Source organism: Equus caballus, chromosome 1 (genome assembly GCF_041296265.1).
Source record: "Equus caballus isolate H_3958 breed thoroughbred chromosome 1, TB-T2T, whole genome shotgun sequence".
Taxonomy (NCBI): Eukaryota; Metazoa; Chordata; class Mammalia; order Perissodactyla; family Equidae; genus Equus; species Equus caballus.
In genome coordinates, this window is record NC_091684.1 from 149609504 (window position 1) to 149632805 (window position 23302).

General features: G+C 35.9%; 1 protein-coding gene across 6 annotated transcripts in view; it reads right to left on the minus strand.

Annotated features, from left to right (window-relative positions):
- Positions 1–23302, minus strand: part of UNC13C (unc-13 homolog C) — a 557967-nt gene that overhangs the window by 271416 nt on the left and 263249 nt on the right. For all 6 annotated transcript variants that reach the window (XM_070236389.1, XM_070236405.1, XM_070236396.1 and 3 more), the window contains 4 exons: positions 20885–21054; positions 17784–17899; positions 15655–15818; positions 175–331 (listed from right to left, as the gene is read on the minus strand). In XM_070236389.1, the coding sequence (XP_070092490.1) occupies positions 175–331; positions 15655–15818; positions 17784–17899; positions 20885–21054 (607 nt within the window). The remainder of the gene's footprint in view (positions 1–174; positions 332–15654; positions 15819–17783; positions 17900–20884; positions 21055–23302) is intronic.

Below are 23302 nucleotides of genomic sequence, written 5' to 3' on the forward strand. Positions count from 1 at the left end.
TTCACTGGATATGTTTCAAATAAAATTTTCAGCTTTAGACTATTATACTAAGAGACATTCCCTAAGATGTAACTTCTGCAATAAGATTCCAAGAATATCTTGAATCCAAAGCTTCTTGAAAATGAAACTCCCATAAGCTACTAGGAATTTTAAAGTTCAGAAAATAATACTTACACCAAAGTTGGTAGCGGCAAATCGATCTGAGGCAGAAACTTGTACATTTGTTGAAACTGTTGTGTGAGCATAGAAAGCGTTTATATTCGCCAGCAAGGTGCTCATGACGGCAGGGACACCAGGGCACATGTATTTAGAAGACAGACATGAAAAGTGCCTGCAAGACAAAAACATTAAGCGCTTTTAAAGCAGAAACTAATTAGTTCAGATAACAGCATATCCTCTAACATCAGCAATTAAATAATTCCTCAACGACATCTATGAAAAGGGGAGAAAACTCCCACAATCTCTAATTGAAAGAGAAAGCAATTTCAGCCTTTTAAAGATTTCTCATTCACAAATGTGAAGTGGCTTAATTAGAATGTGATTTGCCGCAGGGATTGTGCATAATTCCTTTCAAGTGTGAGAATGTTGTTTATACACACCAAAAGTACAATTTCTAGTGGAATCTAGCACTGCTGGAAAGCAATAACAGAGGGGTCTCTCTTTTTCCCCCAACTCTGGCCCCACTTATTTCAGTTCCTGAAATGCTATATTCCAACCAGAATGTTCCCTCACGCTCGTATTCCTCTCACATTGATGAAGTGAGCAGGAGGCCCTTCTTTCATTGCACATTGATCGAACAAGTAAACTTACTATCTGACTTGAGCCCTGTTTGGGAGTTTTTGTCATAAAGGAATATCTTCCACAAGCAGTTCTGTTTTCTAAGCATTTTGTTAAAACTAGGATTTAATTAGGCAAACAGATGAATAGCGTGGACAGATTGAATTATACCAGCTTTATGCTTAAAGACCATTTCTTTTAAACCTTGAATAATAGTGTCATTTACAGACATCAGAAGCATCAAGTGTTCAATTCTGTTACTTCTCTCAAGAAAATCTGTTTCATTTGAACTGTAACAAAAGACTTGAAAATTGAAAGCACAGCTTATGATAAAAGTGAAAAGATAAAATACTCATAGAGGAAAGAAATTTTCAGTATATAATCTGATCCTATTTTGCTCTCATATGTCAGTAATTTATCCTCCACCTAGGAATCTCTGAATTTTGTATCATTGATCACAAACACAAAACATACATACGTAAATAAGTGTCCTGAGTGGCACCTCAAAAGAAATGGATGGTGGTCCTGGAAATGGTGGCTTCTCTTAGCTCTTAGGCAGGCCATTCGCTTAGCTTGTCATGATATTAGCTAATAAAAGTAGGTTAAAGTTTTAAATGGATCTTTGAGTATCGTGCATAGCAATGTATGCCATGAGAGTTACATGATTTGTGCAATTTAACCCTGGAATTAGATTATCGCTGATGTTTCTTTTAAGTAAATTACACGTATTTTGACTTTATTATAAACTAAATTAATTATAATTACTACCTATTAAGAATACCACCAATGGTATAAAAATATTAAGAATAGAAATTTAAAAACACCTAGCACTATGCTATCACATTCCTTTTTTTTTCCCAACAATTCCCACATAATTAGATTTGTTAGACCCAAGTCAGAGGTTGAGAGTTGTTGAACATGCAACGCCTAAATGTAATGATGTGGGGGGGTGGCAAAAAGAAAATATACATACCTAGTAGGTACAAGAGATATAGAAACATCAATTGTCAAAATAGACTGGTAAGAAACTCAAGGACCAGAAGTTTATTATCCTGAGCATGCATTATCTATCTAAAGGGATACTGAAGGTCACCAGAATGAATAATCTTGTTCTTGATTTTAAAAAAGGATCAGTGCTTTCCTAACGTGGCCGTGTCACTTAGTCTTTGCTTCTTGTAGCTGCCACTGTATAGTTTTTGGTGCCTGATTAGCGTGGCAGCAACAGCTTAACAGGTACTGTCAGCAGAAATAATAGAGAAACATATGAATACTCTGCTTAAAGCGCTCACAGTGTGAATTTTACAAGCGAAATAGAAAGTTTTATATTGAAAATGAGGCAGTTATTAAACATTGTTCACTGCCTATAAGCCATCTGAGGAAAAAATGAATGCAATATGGGAAGACTGGGGATATCAATAAGCACGCTTTGCCTATTTTAAACTTTGAGTTGGTTAAGCCAGTATCCTGATGAAAATACCCTAAGAAATTGTGGCTTTGGGATCCCAAAGCAATGTTTTACAAGCATAATGAGAGGTTTAACAAATAATTTATAAGTTAGATATGAAAATTTATGGATAATATAGGCAAAGCCATGTAAATAAATGTAATTTGGAATTATCTAGTTTAATGCACTCCTTGCTATGCATTTATTATTAATGATAATACATATTAATCATAAAAAACTATAAAAACAGTAAAAATAAACTGCTGTTCACACTTTAAACTTTTCTTTAAACAATAGTTTCAATTTATAGCCAAATATTAGAATTCTAATACTTTCTCTTATTAATATTAGTTAGAAATAGAATTAGAATTGATTCTAGTGTTTTTCTACTCTTTAATCTTTCATCCATTTTTCATGTTAAAGGCATCTGGTCAGAGGACTCTCCCTTCAATGACTATACATATACTATATTTCTGGGACTATTCTTCGTGGTAAGGATCTAGAGTTGATTAAAACATGGTCCTGGTGTAAAAAAGGTATACCTTAATTGAGAGGCATGCACATTAAACCCTAATGTTGTCATACAAGAGAAAGTGGTATTACAAAGGCATCTAAAGGTTTGGATGGGCCATAGGATACAGGAGTGAGGCCTGGAGATGGAGGGCAAAGGTCCAAAGGCTGAGTTGAGTCCACCAGTGGTAAGCCCCCTAGAGGAGAAGTCAGAGGGAAATGCCTAAGCCAAGGTCTAGAGGATTAGAGTTTATGTAACGGCCATGGAAGAGTGAAGAGTTTGGTGTCTCTACAACTTGGTTCAATAAATATTTATTGAACATGTCTGAATGCCAGACTCTGTATTAGGCATTGGGTATACAGTAATGAATCCACCTACAGACTAGTGGGAGAATAAGACACACAAGACATATAATACAATTATGAGAAAGTTATGAGAAAGAAAAGCACAACACGGTACTATGAGACACCAAGTTACAGTGTGTGTATTGTAGCTGGTAGGGAAGGTCAAGGAAGTCTTGCTGAAATGGGCTAAGAGTTAATGCATAACTAAGAGATAGCCAAACCAAATAGGGCTTGTTATCACTGATAAAGAATACATTCCATGGGAATGGAATAGTACAGGCCAAGGCGCAGTGGAAAAAACCCAAAATATTGTGTACAGTGAACACTAGCAATTTTAGCCTGGTGGAGCCCAAATTTCAAGGAGAACATTCTAGGCCTGGTATGACCAGAGACAAGATGAGGGTGTATTTAGGAGAGTCTCGTGTAGTATGTTAGGTAAGATGGACCTATCAGATAGGTCAAAAGACTTTTTCAAACAAAACTCAAAATCTTACAGAGTTAATGTAAGTAAAAAAGTATCTCCAAAGAACTCTATAGTTGTTTACATGGAGTAGGAAGTGACGCCAAATTTTAAATAGGTTAATTTTGTTGGGCAGAGATTTTAGGAGGATGATTTTAAGGAAGATGAAACTACAGAAAAGAGTACAATTAGGAGGCTATCAAGGGAAGAGATGATGGGTGTCATAACTAGGGCAGTAGCTGTAGAGAAGGGGAGGTGGGAATGGATTTGAAAAATATTGAGAAGAAAAACTGTCAGGACTTAGTGATTGATGAGGAGTGAGAGACAGAGAAGACAAATGGTTCAGTTCCAAGGTTTTAGTTTCGGTGACTGGCTGAATGGCGCTTCTGCCAAGTGAGCTGGGAACAAAAGAGGAGAAAGTAATTGTAAGGTAGGGATTATGAGTTCAGGTGAGTTTGAGTTTAAGGTGCTTTTAGAGCTTTCCATTTATATGGAAAATCCACCAGGTTTTTGGAGACCTGGGCTGGACGCTTAAATTGGGGAATCATCAGGATGTAGGAGTTAGTCAAAACCATGAGAAAGGATGAGATCATCCAGGAGACCGTGTAGAATAAAAAGAGAAGTGTCAGGGAATGGAAACTAGGAAACACCACAATGTAAGGGACTAGTGGAAGAAATAAATTCTATGACTGAGACCAAATAAAACATCAGATAGGCAAAAGGAAAGCCAGGACACTGGAATCAGGGAAACCATGGGAAAAAGGGGTTTGAAGGATGACTGATGCTGTTAAGTGCAGTGAAAGAGTCTTATAACATAAGACCAGCAGATAGACTATTGGACTTGACAAATAAACATTGTTGTCACCTTAACAAGATCAATATCAGCAGAGTGACAGGAGTTTGCACTAAGAGGAAACAGGATGAAAAGGAGGAGACGCCAGGTATGACCAAAGTAAAGTGAGTCAAGGTCAGATTCTGTTGGTCTCTAGCTAAGAAGTTTTGACTTTCTCATGTGGAATATATGGAGTTAGCTGAGATTTTTGCAGAGATAAGTGACATTATCACACAAATTTGGGGTGATGATTCTGAAGTGGTATAAAGGCGGATTAAAACTAGTAGGTGTTAGAAGCAGAAAAACAATTTAGGAAATACAGAAGCAAAAAATGACACTTCTACCCTGCTTCCAATGTGACTAAGCAGTTCACATACCACAGCCAGAAGGAACAAAATATTTTGCACCTTAAGATAATCGAAAAATCACAGAATTACACTCTTTATGATCTCCAAAATATAAAACTTTGAATATTTCTCCAAAACCTGAACTTCGTAACAAAACAATTTTGAACTTGATTTTACTCATGTTATATCTGAAAATTTATTATGACCTCTGAAAATATGAAAACCAGGTAGGAAAGCTGCTGTTTCCACCAAGAATAGCATGAAAACGTCATGTAAATTAGGTATCCTTAGGAATGTCATGTTTTTGTTTTGTTTTGCCAGTGCTTCTGAAGTCTGACTCCCTCCCTGTATTTCTTGTAATTAAACAGTTCTAGGGGGCCAGCCCTGTGGCCGGGTGGTTAAGTCCATGTGCTCTGTTTCCACAGCCCATGGTTTTGCCGGTTGGGATCCTTGGCGTGGACACGGCACCACTCATCAAGCCATGCTAAGGCAGCATCCCACATAGCACAACCAGAAGGGCCTACAACTAGAATATACAACTATGTACTGGGGGATTTTGGGGAGAAGAAAAAAAAAAAGATTGGCAACAGATGTCAGCTCAGGTGCCAATCTTTAAAAAAAAAATTTCTTTCCTTTTCTGTTTTTTTCTCTCTAAGGTCGCGGAGCAAGTAATGTAATTAAGGACTGGAATTCAGGCAAAGTGAGTTCAGAATCATCTCTCTTAACCACTTGGGTGTACCTTTTCTTAATTTATCCTCCTCCCTCTCTCTTCACTGAGGTGTATTACTTGTGTATGTATCTGTTTCTTCCAGAGTGAGTTTAGGTCATGGTTAGTTATCATCTTATCCAGCCTGCCTCTAGCATAATGCATTCTTATACATAGGAGTTGAGCAATAAGCATTTATTAATGAAAAAAAATGAAACAATATGAGCCAAAGGTATTTATGTAGAGTTAGAGTGTACAGGACATGTGCTTGTTTACCTTGAGTATGACCGTTTATCAAAACATCCAATTGCTTTATGAACATTTGGTTGAAGTGTTTAGCAGTTAATGCCGTAATGATGATGACAACTTTGAAGGTTAATAGTATTCTGCTTATAATTGGTGTACTGAGAGCAGTACTTCAAATTTTCCAGAGCATTAGGCATGCATTCATCTTAGAGAACTGACAGAAATCTTTTACCTTCTGATTAAAATTTAACTGAGATGATTTCAAGGTATGATGGGCGGTAGCTAGCTGCACATGATTCACCCCTAAAAACTCCCAAGGAAATATCCAAGAAAACCAAAAAAAGGATGTAAAGTTATAACAGCGCTGGAAATTAGGGTTTCCAATCAAAGATTTCCCAATATCAGGGAGTGACTTTGCCTAACTTTAGGGCAGCTGGCTAGGTTGAGAGACATTCAGTGACCAACTGCTGTCTAAACTTCTAAAATATTAACCTGACTAGAATGGAAAGTGTAGGATATTTCTAGGAACCATACACTGTATACCCCTATATCAGACATCTGGGGGCTTAAGCGACTGGCCAGAAAGACTGTCAATCACTCCCCTATTCCACAGTAATGGCTTCCTGAGGCAGTAAAGCTGTCTCTTTCCCCCTCAACCTTTTCACTCTATATCTATTAAAGAGTACAAAACTCCTAAGATTGCAATATAGCTTGTGCGATAGGGCAACGAGAAAGGGCTGAAGGAATACTGGGAAAAGTCTACCCTGGGGAACATATATAATCTTTCATGATCTGCTTCAGCAAGACAAGAATTCACAGATTGTTTACATTATCCAGGAAAAAGTCCAGCTCTTTGAGAACCCACCAATAAGAGTAGGTGAATATCTTCCCTCAGTCTAAAAGAGAGCTGTATTTGAATAAAGACATGGCAAAGAGTGGAACGTTTTTAGAGGCTTGCCTTACAGTTTAAAGTCTGCAGGTGAATACTGACAACATCGATGTGGTCAACAAATACTGATTCAAAGGAACCCTGTATTTTGTCAGACAAGTAGGTTGTAAACATCTTTGTACATTATTATCCAACATACACACATGCGTGCACACATAAGCATACATACAGCAAAAAGGACCAAAAACTTGATAGGAAATACTACTAACTAAAATGATGACAGTGTTATCTCTGGGTGGAGCTACAGATTTTTATTTAAAAAATATATTCTATATTTTAAAAATAATTTAACATTAGCATGTTTTATTACCCTAATCAGAAAAAAATACAGAAAATACATATTTCAAATGTTATTGATTCAACTTCTGCCCTATTGTTGATTTTACAAGTCTTCGTGACTTTTAGCACTAATAAGAAGAAAGTAGTCTAACTCCTTTTAAAAATTTTGTTTGATTAACTAAAGTAAAAATTTCTTTCTATATCTTTCTTTTCTAAAAACACTTTATAAACTTTAAAGTGTATAATGTAAAACTGTAGAACCTATAAATATTCTTTAAAGTATCATTAAACAAGATTTTTGTGGAAGAAGTCAAACAAATCACCCATAAAATGATTTTTCCTTTCAAAATTTATCATTGACCATACTAATTTATGGTTAATGAGTAGATGCAAAAAAAAAAAACCCACTATAAAATTACTATGAAATAGAGACCATTTTGATTTCACTAAATAAAATATATCAAGAATTAATTTAAAGATATTAATGGAATGATCTGGGCTCATAATGGTTGCAAAACATAGGGATGAGAAGGGTAAAGATGTGAAAATCAAAGGAGGACAACAAGAAAACCCAATATTTCACTTAATGTTACTTTTCTTCCCATTAGAATTTTGCATCAGTTTCAATATCAAATTAGCACTCTATGGTGTTTCTCCAGTCAGCTGATTAAAACTGTAAGTAACAAAATTTTTATTGTTTGGTAAAAGGAGAAAGGTAAATAGATCAAAGTCATAAATATGACCCTTCTAAATTTGGTCAGAATTAGGTTGAACATGTCTCAATATACATAAAAATTAAAGACCCAATATTTGGAAAATAGTTGTCACCTTTTAGAACTTATATTAACATATCAGGAGTTAAACAATCAGTTGGAATGCCAAGACTAAAAGTTTAAGCATTTAATACTAATTTGAAAAATATAAAACACAAACTCAGAAACAGGATTTCTAGGTCACTCTGATGAGTATAATCTTTTCCCTGGTTGGTAAAAATACCTGTCCTTTTCTAGAAAGTGTGACTAGAAGCATGGTAAGTTAAAGATGGTACCTCTTAGTACCGAAACAATAGTCTACACTGAACTTGCCTTTCCACGTTCACTCTTAACTCTAAATAGTGAATAATTAGGCAGTCAATATAATAAAGATAGTCGTATACATTAAAGTACACATTTCTTAGATGATAGAAGGAAAAAAAAGACAAATTTCAAAAAAGGACAAGTATTAATCAGGGTTAGTGGCTATCCTTCTTGGAAACCTTGAAGAAATGGTTAGCAAATTGCTTTTTTTGTATGTTGGAAGGTAGGCTAGTGGAGGGATAGAGGGATTCTGGGTGACCAATTTAGAGTTATAGGTACCACGGCATAGAGATGACTCATTCTAATTCCAGTCCTGTTCCGTGACCTTAGAAAAGTAACTTCATCATTCCTAGATTCAGTTTCTCCATTTGTAAAATGAAAGGGCTATTAGAAGGTCTAATCCTTACAAGATTTCACATGCTATGCATCTCTGAATACAGATAATACGCTGTACCCAGCCATACACATTACTTACTCCTACCATCAACATTTGATTCTATCGCAGCCCCTGGTTAGCAGGGATGACCAGAAAGCAGGGGTCGAGGGAGTCATCCAGAGTTGGCTTTTGCTCTTTGAGAATTTCCAATTCACAGGATTCTACATGGTCTCCAATTTGGCAAGCATCTGCTTCTGAGTTTACGTGACCTTTCTTTATGCGTGGTGTCAAGGCAAACTTTCTCACTTCTAACCATCTCCTTGAAAACCATTTCCTTTTCAAGGCTGCAATTCCAATACTACTTATATTATTGTAAGCGGGAGAGGGGAAACAGGATTAAAAGTACAATTAGCAATTTAAAATGACTGAGTATTCCCTGCAGGAACCACCTCTTCGAAAAATACACCTTCAAATAAAATAGATCAAAAATTACTACTGAATCCCTGGGAATACTTAACATTTCCCCACAAAGACATGATTAAAAACAATGGGTTAATAATGTTATAATCACTTGACCTTGCTTTTGCAAGAAAATGGAGTTAGTGTCAAACCAACTTAACTAGTGAAGTCTCAGTTTCATGGGAAAAAATGAGAGTAACAAACTCCAAAAAGATGATGCTTAAATTGCCAATAATGAGATAGTTACTGGCATGTTTTCAGCTGAAGCACTGCTATATTATCAACCATTAATTCTCAAAATATTATTGGCAAAATATTGGGAAACCACGTGTATTTCAATTAACACATCTAGATTCAGCTCACTTGCTACTGTTTGGTAGGCATCGTGATGGAAAAAATATAAAAGAATCATCTGACTCACCTACTGTTTCATGGACAATTGTCCCTAATCACACCCATCTTGTGGTTTTCAAGGGATGGAAATGCCTTTGATTCAAAAGATTTAAAAATCAATTATTTTCAAATGAAAGTAAAAGCAGGGTGATTGGAAAGAAGCAGCCAAAGGAAGACAATGAGTTTTGAACCCTTAGAAGAGATTTCAGAGAAATAATACAAGACGAAAGACTGTCTGTATTCCTGATGTTACAAACACACTAAAACAATATTTATCACGTTTGCTCCCCAAAATTCAGATTAGCGTGCATTTCAGTGATGAGTAAATATTTTATTCACCCTTGTCACTAAAGAGGGGCTCAAACATTTGAGGATCACTTCTCCTTTGGCCAAAAGCATCACAGCTTTTCATAGATGCTATGGATTGCTCAAGCTCAATTAGGGAAGTTTGGATATGAGGGCAGTCGTGTGAGACAGGAAAGCAATGAAATGCATAGGCTTTAGAGGAATGATGGAAATTGAAGAGCAAGTAAGGATGGGACCCTCAGGCTGTCCATCAGCTTTCTCTGACACCTCTCCTCATCTGGATTTGGTCCCTGGATTTGGTCCCTCCATGTCTATGCTTCTATAGCACCCACACATACCTCCATTACATTGTCTTGTTATTATTCAATTTCTTCTTCCTCTTCCCCCTAGATTAGGAGCTCACTAGGAGCAAGACCTATCTTTTATTGCTATATCCCCATTGCCCTGTATAAATCTCCATCCTTAGATACTCAGAAAGTGTCTCTCGAATAAATGAATTGCATCTTCTGGAATGTGGGCTCCGTGAGAGACTGGACCTTGACTTCTTGTTTGCTGATGTATCTCAGCACTCAAGATGATAGGCACTTAACAAATATTTCTTAAGGGAATGAATGATTCACTTAAACAACACCCTCCTTAGAAAGCAGACTCATGGCTCAAGCAGCTAAAATAGACAAACGGCTTTAATGTAAATTGTATCTCAACAGTTCTGATTCAAATATAAATTAGATTTAGATGGCCAGTGCCCAAGTACAGGTTGTTTGTTAAGTACATCAAGGTAAAAAACAATAACCTAATGATTTTCTCTTAATTGATATTACAGATGCATGACTACAGTCTAACAGAATCTCAGATTTTGTGAGACATCTTGGGCTTCATTTTATAATAAATGAAAGGCTCACTAAATACTTAGTTAAAATGTATGTATTTGATGGATAGAAATCAACTCCAGAGGACAATTTCATTCTTTTTTTTAATAAAAGTTGTGTTTTTTTTTTAAGATTGGCACCTGAGCTAACATCTGCTGCCAGTCTTCTTTTCTTTCTTTCTTTTTTTTTCTTCTTATCCCCAAACTGACCCTAGCACATGGTTGTATATTCTAGTCATAAGTCCTTCTGGCTCTGCTATGTAGGACACTACCTCAGCCTGGCTTGATGAGTGGTGCTAGGCCCCCGCCAGGATCCAAACTCACAAAACCCTGGGCTGCTGAAGTGGAGTGTGCAAACTTAACAACTCAGCCACGGGGCTGGCCCCCAGTGATTTAATTCTCAACAGTGAATTTGACATGAAATTCTCTGTTTCTGTTCATGGGTGAATAGTGGGTCTATCAGAATATTATTAAAAACATATATGTTTGTATAGATAGATATAAAGCATCAAGGACTCCCAAAATTTTCATGATGGAAACAGGTTCTATGCCTGACTTCAAGATGTTAAATATGTGGAATACCATGCTCCTTTGAAAAACGGAACAGACTCTCATTCTTACTGTCATAAATTGGAAAATTGCTTTTATTTTTGATGGATGGTTGTATTTACCATGTGGGAACAAATCCTCCAGGTCATTGATCAATCTCTTGTCCAAATAGGAAAACTATAATCTATTTCCTTCTTTTCATGAATGCTCCAAAACAAAGGATACATTTTTATACAACAAATAGCACCAATAAATTGTGCCTTCATAGAAAATGTTCCATGGTAAAAGGAGAGAGCATTTCCTGTAAGCAGGAGGTACCCTAGAGGACTGGGAATTTCAGTATTAATGTTCAGGTTATTTACCAGCAAAATAGATTCAGCCTCCTTCTTATGACGAGAAATACACAAGAGGGAAGTTTAATAATGTACAACCAGACTCTCTGACTTAATACACACTTCCCCTTTATTTATTTCTGCTCTAAATCCGTCTTCAAAGAAATGGGAGTATCTTAAAAGAAACCAAGCAATCTCTGTTAAAAGAGGAAGATTACGAAGTTACCTAGGGGTTTGGCTAAGCATAAAGGGAGTTTAAATATCAAAAGAAACTGTGATTTGATTTCTTTTTCTGATCAAACGGTGTCTAAGAAAGTCCACAAGAATTAAGCAGCTTTGTCCTTTCTCAAATTCGTGAGTGGTCTTTCTATACAGACAGGACATTTGTTTCTTCCTTGAAGCTGAGTTCCTCAATTTTGTGTTTTTAAAAATTAAGAGGACATACTTCTGAGATAAGTTTGACATGTCTCATTCTACGTTTTGTTGTTACTCATTTGTTGGTTTTCTGGTTACATTTTTTGGTCCCCTAAAGCAAGTTTAGAAATAACAGAAAAATACTGATTCAATAAGCAACCAGTTTAAATTAAAAGATACGGTTGCTTATTTGTAAACCCTCTTTTTCTCTTTTTAGTTGAGTTATTCATTGGCCAACAATAGGTTAGGACTTAAGTTTCAGTTCAGTTGCCAAAGTATCTTTTAGAAAATATGGCCAAAAGCATCTCTGAAAGTTATATTTCAACACCTGACAGAAGAATGTCAGTACTCTGAAACTTCCCCAAATTATTAGAAATGATCAATCAATACAGTATGCTCTAAAACTCTTAAATGCAACATAAATGGTAAAATATACACTGGCTTAATTAAACTTTTCGGTTTTACTTTGCTCGCTTTTGGCAACTGAAAACTTTTGACGTGAAGAGATGTATCAGGAGAACTTGAGAATAAACGTATTTCTGACAAACAACTTCTGCTTCTGATTTATTCAATTACAAATACATACTGAGTTTCTATCATGCACCCAGAACTTCTTATAAAGCAGTAATAAAATACATGACACCTCAATTCAAGATTTCAATTTGTAAATCTTTGAATAGAATTCAAGTGCCCCTCCAAGTGACTCCATTCTATCATCTCTCTTAAATGTGACTATACATGTAATGATAATATTAACTGATATAAAATGGATGTGTGTGTATTCTTCTATAAAAGTAACTAATTTTCAACAATTAATGATCAATGAGTAGTAAATGGCAATATCAGATTTGCATTGGTAGTTAGTTTTTCTAGGAGTTATCAGATTGTCAAACATCAGAAATTTTATTTTTATCCTGGTGAGATGGTAATTTTTGTACTCTCAAAGCAAAAATTGGACTGGATATAGTTAAATAGGCAAGAAAAATTTTATTCAAGGCTGTGCAATAGAGAAGAGAAAACAGAACTCAGTCTGAACTCAACTCCACTGAAATAAAAGATGGGAAAGTTTTTAAGAGCTGAGGAGGGATGGAGGGGAGAGTTTCTAAGAGCTGGAGTCGGGGAAATCCTAGTCCCCAGCGTTTGCCAGTTTGCCTTACTCAAAAGAAAAATAAACTTTTCTCTTATCTTCAGGACAGGAGGTGGAATTACAACTTGGAACAAGGCACCTGCCCTCCTACAGAGAGTGGGAGATAGGGACCTATCTTTCTTGATGATTACATGTGAAAAGGATGGCTCCCAGGTCCTTCAGAAATCTCGTTCTGGATTGTAAAACTGCTAAGCGGTTTTCAAAGAGTTTATATCTCAAAGGAGCACAGAAAGAATTTAAAGTTACAAGTTTTCTGAAGTCAATGCTCTAAGGAAAGGGAGGTCGGGGCCTCTGGAGTTAGGCTTTCTGGATTCTGTTAAAGCCAAGGTGAGAGGGAGGTGAGTGGCCTAGAGGCAGAAAGAAGCCTATTTAAAGTTCTGTCCAGCTGAGGGAAATGTTAAGGCCATCTTGGTCAGTACTCAGTGCTAAAAGAAACATTTAATAAGTAAAAATATCAGTATCAAATCAAATGTATAATCAGAAGTAGATATAATCTACCACATTTTGTTATCATCAAAGTGCATTTGTCGGTGTATCACAAAAAAAAGAAGGCATTCTTTTTCTGCCTGCCTACTGCCTTGCCCTCACTCTTTAGCCCAGCAGCTGGCAATCTAAGCCTGTAATTTTCATTTTTAAAACAAAGTTCTATCAGAACATGGCCATACCCATTTGTTTACTTAATATCTATGGCTGCTTTTGCATGAGGAGGGCGGAGCTGGGCAGTTGTGACAGAGACTGTAGGATCCACAAAGCTGAAAATATTTACTCTCTGGCCCTTTGCAGGAAAAACTCTTTGCCGACCACTGCTTTACTCCAGTGTGAGCAGGGGCTTTGTCAAAACTGAATCTTACAAATAGGAGAGGATCCCATTCATCTGCAGGTCACTTGATACCAAACAAGTAACTAAAAATAGTTTTTTATTGTTATTGTTTATTTAAGTTAAAAGGTATAAAGTGATAAAAGTGATAAAATGAAAGAGGGGTGATTCTCCTCTTCTATTTTTATTTTTTGAGGAAGATTAGCCCTGAGCTAACTGCTGCCAATCCTCCTCTTTTTGCTGAGGAAGACTGGCTCTTAGCTAACATCTATGTCCATCTTCCTCCACTTTATATGTGGGACGCCTACCACAGCATGGCTTGCCAAGCAGTGCCATGTCCGCACCCGGGGTCCAAACCAGCAAACGGCAGGCCCCCAAGAAGCAGAATGTGTGAACTTAACCGCTGCACCACCGGGCCAGCCCTGGTTCTCCTCTTTTAAACTTCATTTACCATTTTTCTATATTAATGTGATTTGCTTCTCAGAATATAAGAAACACGGAAATGAAGAAATCTGACATCAGCTCACAGAGATATTTTGGAATAAATTTAACTTGATCCTTTCTTTTACTGGGATTCTTTCCAGAAGCAGGGTTTTTTGTTTTTTGTTTTTTGTTTTTTTTTTTAAACATAGCTCTCTTTTGGCAGAACTGTTCGTTTACTTTAGACTGTTAATCATAATTACGTTTCAATTGCGCTCAAATTTTATACCAAATGTTCTGAATTCTTATAGCCATCGACATGGGCAGACTATATGGCAAACTCACAGACTCCATAATGGCTGCCCAATTACACAAGAGGTTGCCTCAAAAGGAGTGAGCTCCCTGTTAATGGACGTGAGCAAGCAGAGGGATGATGATCCCCAGTCAGGGATGCAATAACAGGGTTTCCTGGTTTGGAGGGAGGTTCATTTGGGTGACCTGTAAGTTACTTTTCCTGGCTAAGAATCTATGTCTTTATTATTTAGCCTTAGGACACTGTAAACTGAAAAAGCACACATACTTTCTCTATCAGAAATTTTTAAAAAAATTATTCTTACAGAAGCTGTTCAAGAATTATGACTGGTGATTGAATGCTGTGAACAGCAAACTTTGAAGAAGAGCAATGATTTTGATCCAATCCACATTCATTATTAGGATGGCTGAAAATGATTGATCTCGGGCAGCATCTATTCGGTTCACACGAAAATATGATCTGATCGTTAGAATGTAAGAACAGTCCTCTCTTATGTGTACATAAGTAGTTTACATATTATATATGGTACATATCTTAACAAAATGCACTTACGATGCAGACCAGGTTTCCAAAGGTTAACTATGGGCAAGTAATAACTCAATTCTAAATTCTCACTGAAACTCCTCAGTAAGGATTATGTGTCTGTCTGGGTCACTTCTGCAGTATCACATTTACCGTAGTGTCGAGTTCTATGAGTGCTCAGTAAGTCTTGGTTTTACTGAATTAGCAACACTGATACAAACATAGGAAGGAAGGATATAGTCTAACGTTAGGGTCAAGATACCGTAATGGCTCTAGATGTGTCTCTGGCACTAACAGGCTTTGTAACCTTGGACAATGCACATCAATTATCAGACTTTAGTTTCCTCAGATATCAAATAAAGCATTGGTTCTCCAACTTTAGAGTGTATGAGGATTGCTGTAGGGCTTGTTAAAACACAGATCTCTGGACCCCCTCTTCAGGGTTTCTGATTTGGTAGATGTGGGGTAGGGTGGAAAATTTGCATGTCTAAGTTTCTAGATGCTGCTAATGCTGCTAGTCAAGGGACTACACTTTGGGAACAGAATAAGTGTTGGAAAAATAGTGGCAGTAAATTACCAATTCCTTAATATTTTATAGCTGTAAGAGAGAGGGCAGCCAGCATCAAACCAGCACATTAAAATGAAAGTGTCTTTTTAATCAAAATTTCATTTGAATTAGAAGAAGAAAGTTGAATGCTCCTCTTAGGTTTTTTTTTTTCAGATTTCAACAGAGATTTTTGAACACGTAAATGTTCTGTAGTACTTACGTCATAGCTTGATAAATGGACTCAATCCCATAACGCATGGCAAATTCATCAACTATTTCTTGAGAAGCATCATCAAAGAAAACTTTCCAGGCTTCATCCCCTTTGACCTCTGGGATTTTCACTCCACCATTAGATTTCACTTCAGTCAAGTAATGGAACAGATTCTAAAAGTAAGCGGTTTTCAATTGTTCAGTAATTCCTCAGAATAGGCCAGAAATATTTAACTGTAATTTTCAGTAAATTATACTTGCATTGTAATTGCATCTAATGTTTCATCTGCATCTAATGTTTCATGAGCCTCTGTGAGCAATAGGAATATCATGGGTTTTCATTCTAACTCACCTCACCTTCATGCAAATTCTGGGTTTATTTCTGCCTGGGTCTGTACAGAATCAATGATTCAAATGTTTCATACATACCAAATCATTTTAGAAGGAAGTAAAAGGTTTTGCATATAAACATTTCTACATGCTGGAACATATTTTGCATTTATGGGCTCTGAGTAAATTATAGAGCCCTGGATGAATAATGTGCTTACAGCTGTGTTAATACAGAATCTAGGCATATAAATGATACTAAAGGGCTTTGGCTGCAAAAATGGGAGGAGTCAGGTCAGTGAACTGAGGTTGAAAATGAACGCTTGTAAATTTTACAATCAAAAAGATCACTGTGCCCAATTCGTTTTTGCTTCTAACAAGTTTAGAAACTGCTGTATAGATGCATTCTGGGTCACTGAAGGAACTTTTCTTGGATTTTACTTCCTTTTGGTTCTTGGACCAGCAGAAAATACTCTGAAAAGCAAAGCATAATGCTGTTCCTCTGATCCCAAATCTTCTGTGCCCACACTTTAAGGCTAGAGTTGCCTCCTTATCCTGCCAATTCAAGAGATTTCCTTTTATTGATCTGAAAATGGAACCCCTTTCTGGAAGGAATGTTATCAGTGGCCAGGAAGTTAAGGAATTAAGGTAGTCAGGAAATTAGGCCTAGGTCTTATATCTAATTACTGTGCAACGTGTAAATGACTTAAATACTGGTCCTCATTCCTTCTTTAACAAAACAAAGGTGCAAATAATTACACATATAAATTTTCATAGATATATTTAGAAAAAATAATATGCAAAGAGGAAAGATTCTCTCAACTATCTTTTTGTGTCTTAGGAAGGTACTTTCTCTTTACCCCTTTGAACATGGGGAAAGACACATTCCTCAGTTTTACCTTATATTTTTCAATACATGGGACAAGTGTCATTTGCATCAGAGAAAAGATCTGGCGACACCTCTAACTAAGCTCTGAGATGCAAAGCATCCAATGGCAGTTCAAGATTATTTGTCTGTGCATCTACACTGCCTCACAAAAAAGAACTGATGAATTTGCCCTTTAGATTCAAATTGGGTGGTCTCTACCTCTCTCTACATCAGCCCTACCTTTTGGGTGAGTATAGTCTCTAGTGTCCAGGGGTGGGTAACTACTTCTGATATTCTCCTTATCCAGATAAGTTTGTGGAAAGGGTAGTTACAATGGAGGAGGGTTCATTATGAATGAAGCCCTTTGTTGTATGCAGAAAAAGGAAGGAAAAAATACTGCTTATTATATTGGCTTCCAAAAGCCATTAATACAGCATCAATATTTTTTATTTCTAGTTATAAGCAATACTCCTAATTAAATCTTCAATAAAATCTGAACATTAATTCAGAGTTCTCAAAAACAATCATGATTTGCATCCTCTCCTACATTACTAAAGTCCTATATGTGTAATGCTTCGGAAGTATCTGTCGTGACTTATTTCTTCAATGAATGCTTTTTAACATTCTTCTTCCTCCTTGGAAGAATGGTAATTTAATTTGGTTTACTTATTCATTATCATCTTATTAACTTGTTTATTAACACCTGCCTCATGAGCTTGTTCTAAACTCTCCTTAGAGGACACCCACTCTCTCTTCAGGGGGCAATACACAGGCTGTGTGATAGCCTAGCACATCACCTGCTTTGGTATAGAGTAAGAACTCCAGGAACAACTCCACAAACTTAATTCAATCATATTTTTAAACCAAATATTTTGTTGTATGATCCATAATCAAGACCAACTTCTTTTCTAGATTTTATTATTAATACAATTCAATTTACTTACCTCATGTAAACATGTATATTGTATATGATATGGAGCAACTTTCTCCTCTCCTTTTATTTCCACATTGATTTTCAATCGAATGGCCCCAGATACAGCTGACTTATCTGTCCGTTTCTCTGATGAGGCAAAAACGTAATTGGTCAGTCATTTCTGACAATGCTATATTCCTCACACGACTTCTCAAAAGCTTAAAAAGAGGCTTACGTTGCTAAAAGCCATTTTTCCAGATCAGGTTTGATTATTACCTAACCATAATGATTCTGCTAAATATAATTTAAAATAATGTGCCTGTTGTGTCACTGTGTTTGCCAAACTGCATTATAGATACTTCAAATAGAAAAGCTTAATCAGAAGATCCTGCCATTCTGAGGTAAATGTCTGTGTACTTAATCAGTTCATACAATGAAGTTAAATTATTATTTGGGCAATTAAAAGCAAAATAACTTAAAGCTAAAACTAACCAGGAAAATATTTTATCTAAAAGCTTCCATTTCTCTTTCGGTGCTTGAAAAGATGAGTCAAAGCTCTGGCTAACAAAAAAGTCTGTTAATAGATTTCTCTGTCAGTGATTCATAAAGACCGACAGTCACAGTCTGTGTTTACTTATGAGGGTTGGATTAACTGTTTATTTGAATGGAACCAATATGTAGTCAGTTTAGTCAAATAATGTGTGTGTATGCATGCACATGTGTCCAACATGAACTGATTTGAGAGAAATAAAAGCATAGTCACAAAATTCCTAGAGTGTGAATGTAGGGAGGGGACCTACTTTTGACACCCACTTAACAGATAAAACATAAAGAGGAAAGCTGACCCATTTCACAAGAGAAATATAAACAGGTAGAGTGACACAAAGTCAGTGGTGAAGAATTCTTTAATTGACCCTCTTTGTAAGTATAACTGTATTTTTAGCAGTATAAGATAAAGCTAAATTGTAACGTCTACTTTCTTCTTGTAGAATGTCTGCTGACTTTTCATTGTTAATATTAACACTTATTGTGTTGCCAAGATTCTTCCCTTAGGAGTGCCAGGATCATGAGAGTTTCTTCTACTGACTAAAAGATAGTTGATTCTCAACAAATATTAAAGTTCTCTGCTGGGGCCAAGAGAAATGCAAGTCCTGGGATCTTTTTGTCACAGCCCTCTTTCCAGAGCTCCAGGAGAGAATTGCTGGTTCTTTAATTTTAACTATCATCCCAATGGATCCATGGGACACAGTCTCTGCTTGGAGGCCCAGGGCTTTGGGCCAAGACCCGTGGATGGTGGAATGCATTCTAAATGATGAGGAAGTAGGAATGTTGCACACAGAACGAACATATGGTACTTAACGTGGATTGAACCCACTGAGGGATTTTACACAAAGCTAAAACCCATCCTCCTTCTCCTTCTCTCTCTCATTTAAAAGATTAAACTTCGGCAATGAGCACACAAAAGTACAAACAGGGTGAACAGGCAAAGGCTTCCATGTCACATGGCATCATATTTTCCTCTCCATAAACTGAAGGACGGTTTCAGCTTGAGAGCTGGATAGTTGATTTTAGTGATAGTACATTCAAGTTCCTTGGCAAACTGAGTATACCCATGTACATTTTTTCAAAAGAACAAGTTCAAGAATTTCTGTTTTGAATTCCAACTGCTTCAATTCAAGGACACGCTAACTTACTGTAGAAAAAAAGTCCACATATAGGTAAGCCACTTTAATTAAAACACAGTTTGGGAGTATGACACAGAGTTAATGGCCTGAAGTTTACCTTTGCCTAGCCTCTGAGTTTTCATAAATAAAGTTATTTAATAGTATAAACAAGATACAGGAGGATGATCGTTATAACAGAGGTAAAAATTGTATGCCAATAATGTAGGAGCAGCAATTTTTTTTAAAGATTTCTTTAATATATGTATATATATATATATATATATTTTTTTTTTTTTTTTTGCTTAGGAAAACTCGCCCTGAGTTAACATTTGTGCCAATCCTCCTCTATATTTTTGTCCATGACTGGTGAGTAAAGTAGGTCGGCACTTGGGATCCAAACTGGTGAACTCAGGCTGCTGGCGGAGTGTGTGGAACTTTAACCACTAAGCCACCTGGCTGGGCCCTTCTTTAAAATATTTTTTGATACTGAGTTCTTAGTATCATCTGGATGATGAGTAATATATCTTTCTATCTTTAAATTATTATATTATTTAGAGTTTCATTAATTCTATGTGAGTCTTTCCCTTTCTTTGTCAAATATTACATTACTTGAAGTATGTAGATTTTTCCAAAGCTAAAAGCACTCTTTAATTTGCTTAAATATATTGGTATCTTAAATGGAAATTCTTTGTAATTCTTGGACTGTGTGAACACTTCTTTGATTCACAACCAGCCCTTAAAAATTTAATTAAAACACTTCAGAGGATATGATTAAGAAATCTTAGATCATGTCTTTTACAGAGACTGAGGGGATCCATATATTTTTTACAATTATTAAATCAGCACTGAATATTGGTTATTATTTAAGTCTAGTAAAACTCAAATTAAGACATGTTTATTTAATTCTTGGCTCCAAAATAAAATTTCATTTAAAAAATCATGCCAATTAAGCATACTCTAAATATCTTCATCATCAGAGTAAGCATAAATCCACATATTTACTTGGCTTTGCCAACTAAAGCCTACTTTTATATCATCACTTAAAAGATATTCAAAATATACTTTTCCTTTATTGCCAAAATTTCATTAAGAGACCAAAAAGAAACAACTCAAACAGTATTAGGTCATAAATTGATTATTTGTTTCTTATACATTTGGCAAAAGGTTTTGAAGGAATATTTTATGAATTAAAAATTAATAATGGAATATTTTTCTCCTAAAAGACACCTAGTTGATTCTCTGAAAGGATTTTGTCTTTTCATCACTAATTTACCAACATCTTTCAATAATACTGAGTTTGAATAAATAATTATCACCTTTAGTTTCTAATGAAACTGAACAGCCTAAAGTCGAACAGAACGTTCCAGAAAGACATTGGTTATTTTTACTTATATCGGAATATAATACATACCACAGGTATTCTGGAATTTTATTTAACTTTTTTTCAAGTATGTATAAAAATAATCACCTAAGTTGTACCAGACATCCATTTCTCCACTCAGGGTCCTGACTTCTACAATTGTTTGTCCCAGAAAATCATCTGACTCCTTTTTGAAATGTTGCTTGACTCTGGATTTAATGTCATCATCTTCATCCCAGACTCTGACTTTGATTCGATCTGTGGAGTTATGGCACTCACTGAAAAGAAATGTGGTTAAGTTAACAACCATTTCTAACTGCTCTAAATGGCATTTGATGTTAGCAACTTATTTTAAATCTATCTAATCCAGAAAGGCATAGTATATTACATAATAAATGAGATTTCCCACTGACCCATTCCATCTATCTTGCAGGTATCAGAGATATTAAAGAAATGATGCATTAGTTAAATAATGTTAATAAGGGGAAATCCTATCCTATTCCCTCCTATTTCCTTTAACTGAACTAGGTATAATCAAATATGGGTCAAAAATATTTATTTGGGGTGTTTATGACATATTTTCTATTTGCAACAGTTATCTAGAACACAATATCCATGCTCAGAAAATTCTGCACCATAAATATAAAGCTAATTTTATTACATTGGGTGTTGACAAAGTGGATGTCACAGAGCATAAAATGACAATATAGTTATGTGCAAGTACTTGATAAACTAAAAATCCCAGTAAGCACATCGGGTATTGTTAAATCAAGTAGAATTAGAGCAAAATCCTTTTGTTTTTAAGAGTAAACCATGCATTTTAATCCATCCCTTATTTCCAGGTTTCCTCCACCCCTTTTTGTTGAAGCAAACTACTTAGTATTGCCCACACATATTATTGGCTTTCCTGACCCTGTGGCTTTTGTGTATACTCCTTCCTATGCTTCTCTGCCTGCTAACTCATCATCCTTTAAGAATCAGCTAGTCACCTGCTCTATGTAACTTTTTTGCAGCTATATAACAGTTAGGATGATCAACTCTGGCCTCCCAATTTACTCTGTATGTGCATTCACTCTAGCACAGGGGTCTTCAACCTGGCGTCAGTGGATGAGTTCTGAGCACCACCAAACTTGGATTAAAAAAATAATAAAACAACATCATCTTTATTTTCCTTCAATTATGAACACAGGCAACAAACCACAGCATTATTGTCAGTACCTGGAAGATTTTATCACCAATAAAACCACAGATACCTACATATAACTTTACAAGTGTTATGAAACTTGAATTATTTATAACTATCCTTACTGCACTAAAACTATTTTTCAAAACAATTATTTCTTTTCAAGTCTATGTATTTTATTTTAGGGATTTAAAAAATATATAGTTTTGAAAAAGATTCCATAGTCTTCACCAGATTGCCAAATAGGCTTATGGTACAAAATTTATCTAAGAATTCTGGACAGTATACAATCTCTCCCATTAACCTATGAGGCAAGATAATATAGCACACTTAAGAATAAGATTTGGAGTCTGGCATGCCAACGTGCAAATTTTAACTCCACTATTTCTACATAATGCAAGAGTTTTCAATACAGCATTTTGGCAATTTCTAAGATATTTTTGGTTGCTACAAAAATTAAGGGGCACTGTCGGCATTCAGCGGTCTAGGCCAGGGATTTAGACACCCTACCATCTACAGGACAGTCTGCATAATTTGAAATGACCCAAAGGTATTCATGAAGACGCAAAACCCATTGATGATTACCTCAGCTTGGGACTTAAGTCTTTTACATAAAAACACCAACTCTTTTGCATGTTTTTCTAGATACTAAAATTTCCCGGAAAACAACTAGAATGTAAAGCACTAACCAAAGGAGGATTTTTGTTGTTGTTTCTGTTTAGAACTTTACCAAAGGCTGTTTTCCATTTCAAGAAATTACATTACCAATGTCAAAACCACACAAAGTATTTGAATCAAAGTATCTGTATCAGTCTGCAGTTGAGATGGTCACATACATGCTAATTCTACCAATAGATGAAAATATGTGTCTACTAAATTATGTATTCTAGGGTAGTGGCATCTGATTCTTACATATCAAAATACTTTTGTTTCTCCTTTATTTAATACTTGGAACATTGTACTGATTACTTGAAATTATTGTAATATTTCAAATTATGTATTATTTTGTTTCAGCACTAAAAAGTCATCATAAATTATTTTATATAAAAAGGGTCATTGGATCTGATAAGGTGGAGAACTACTAACTACTTCTACCTGACTTAACCTCTATGAGTCTCAGTTTCCTTTTTTTTTTTTTTTTGCTGAGAAAGATTAGCCCTGAGCTAAGATCTGTTGCCAATCTTCCTCTTTTTTTTGCTTGAGGAACACTAGCCCTGAGCTAACATCTGTGTCAATCTTCCTCCACTTTTATGTGGGTTGCCACCACAGCATGGCTGATGAGTGTTGTTAGTCCATGCCTGGGATCCAAACCCATGAACTCAGGCTGCTGAATGGAACATGCC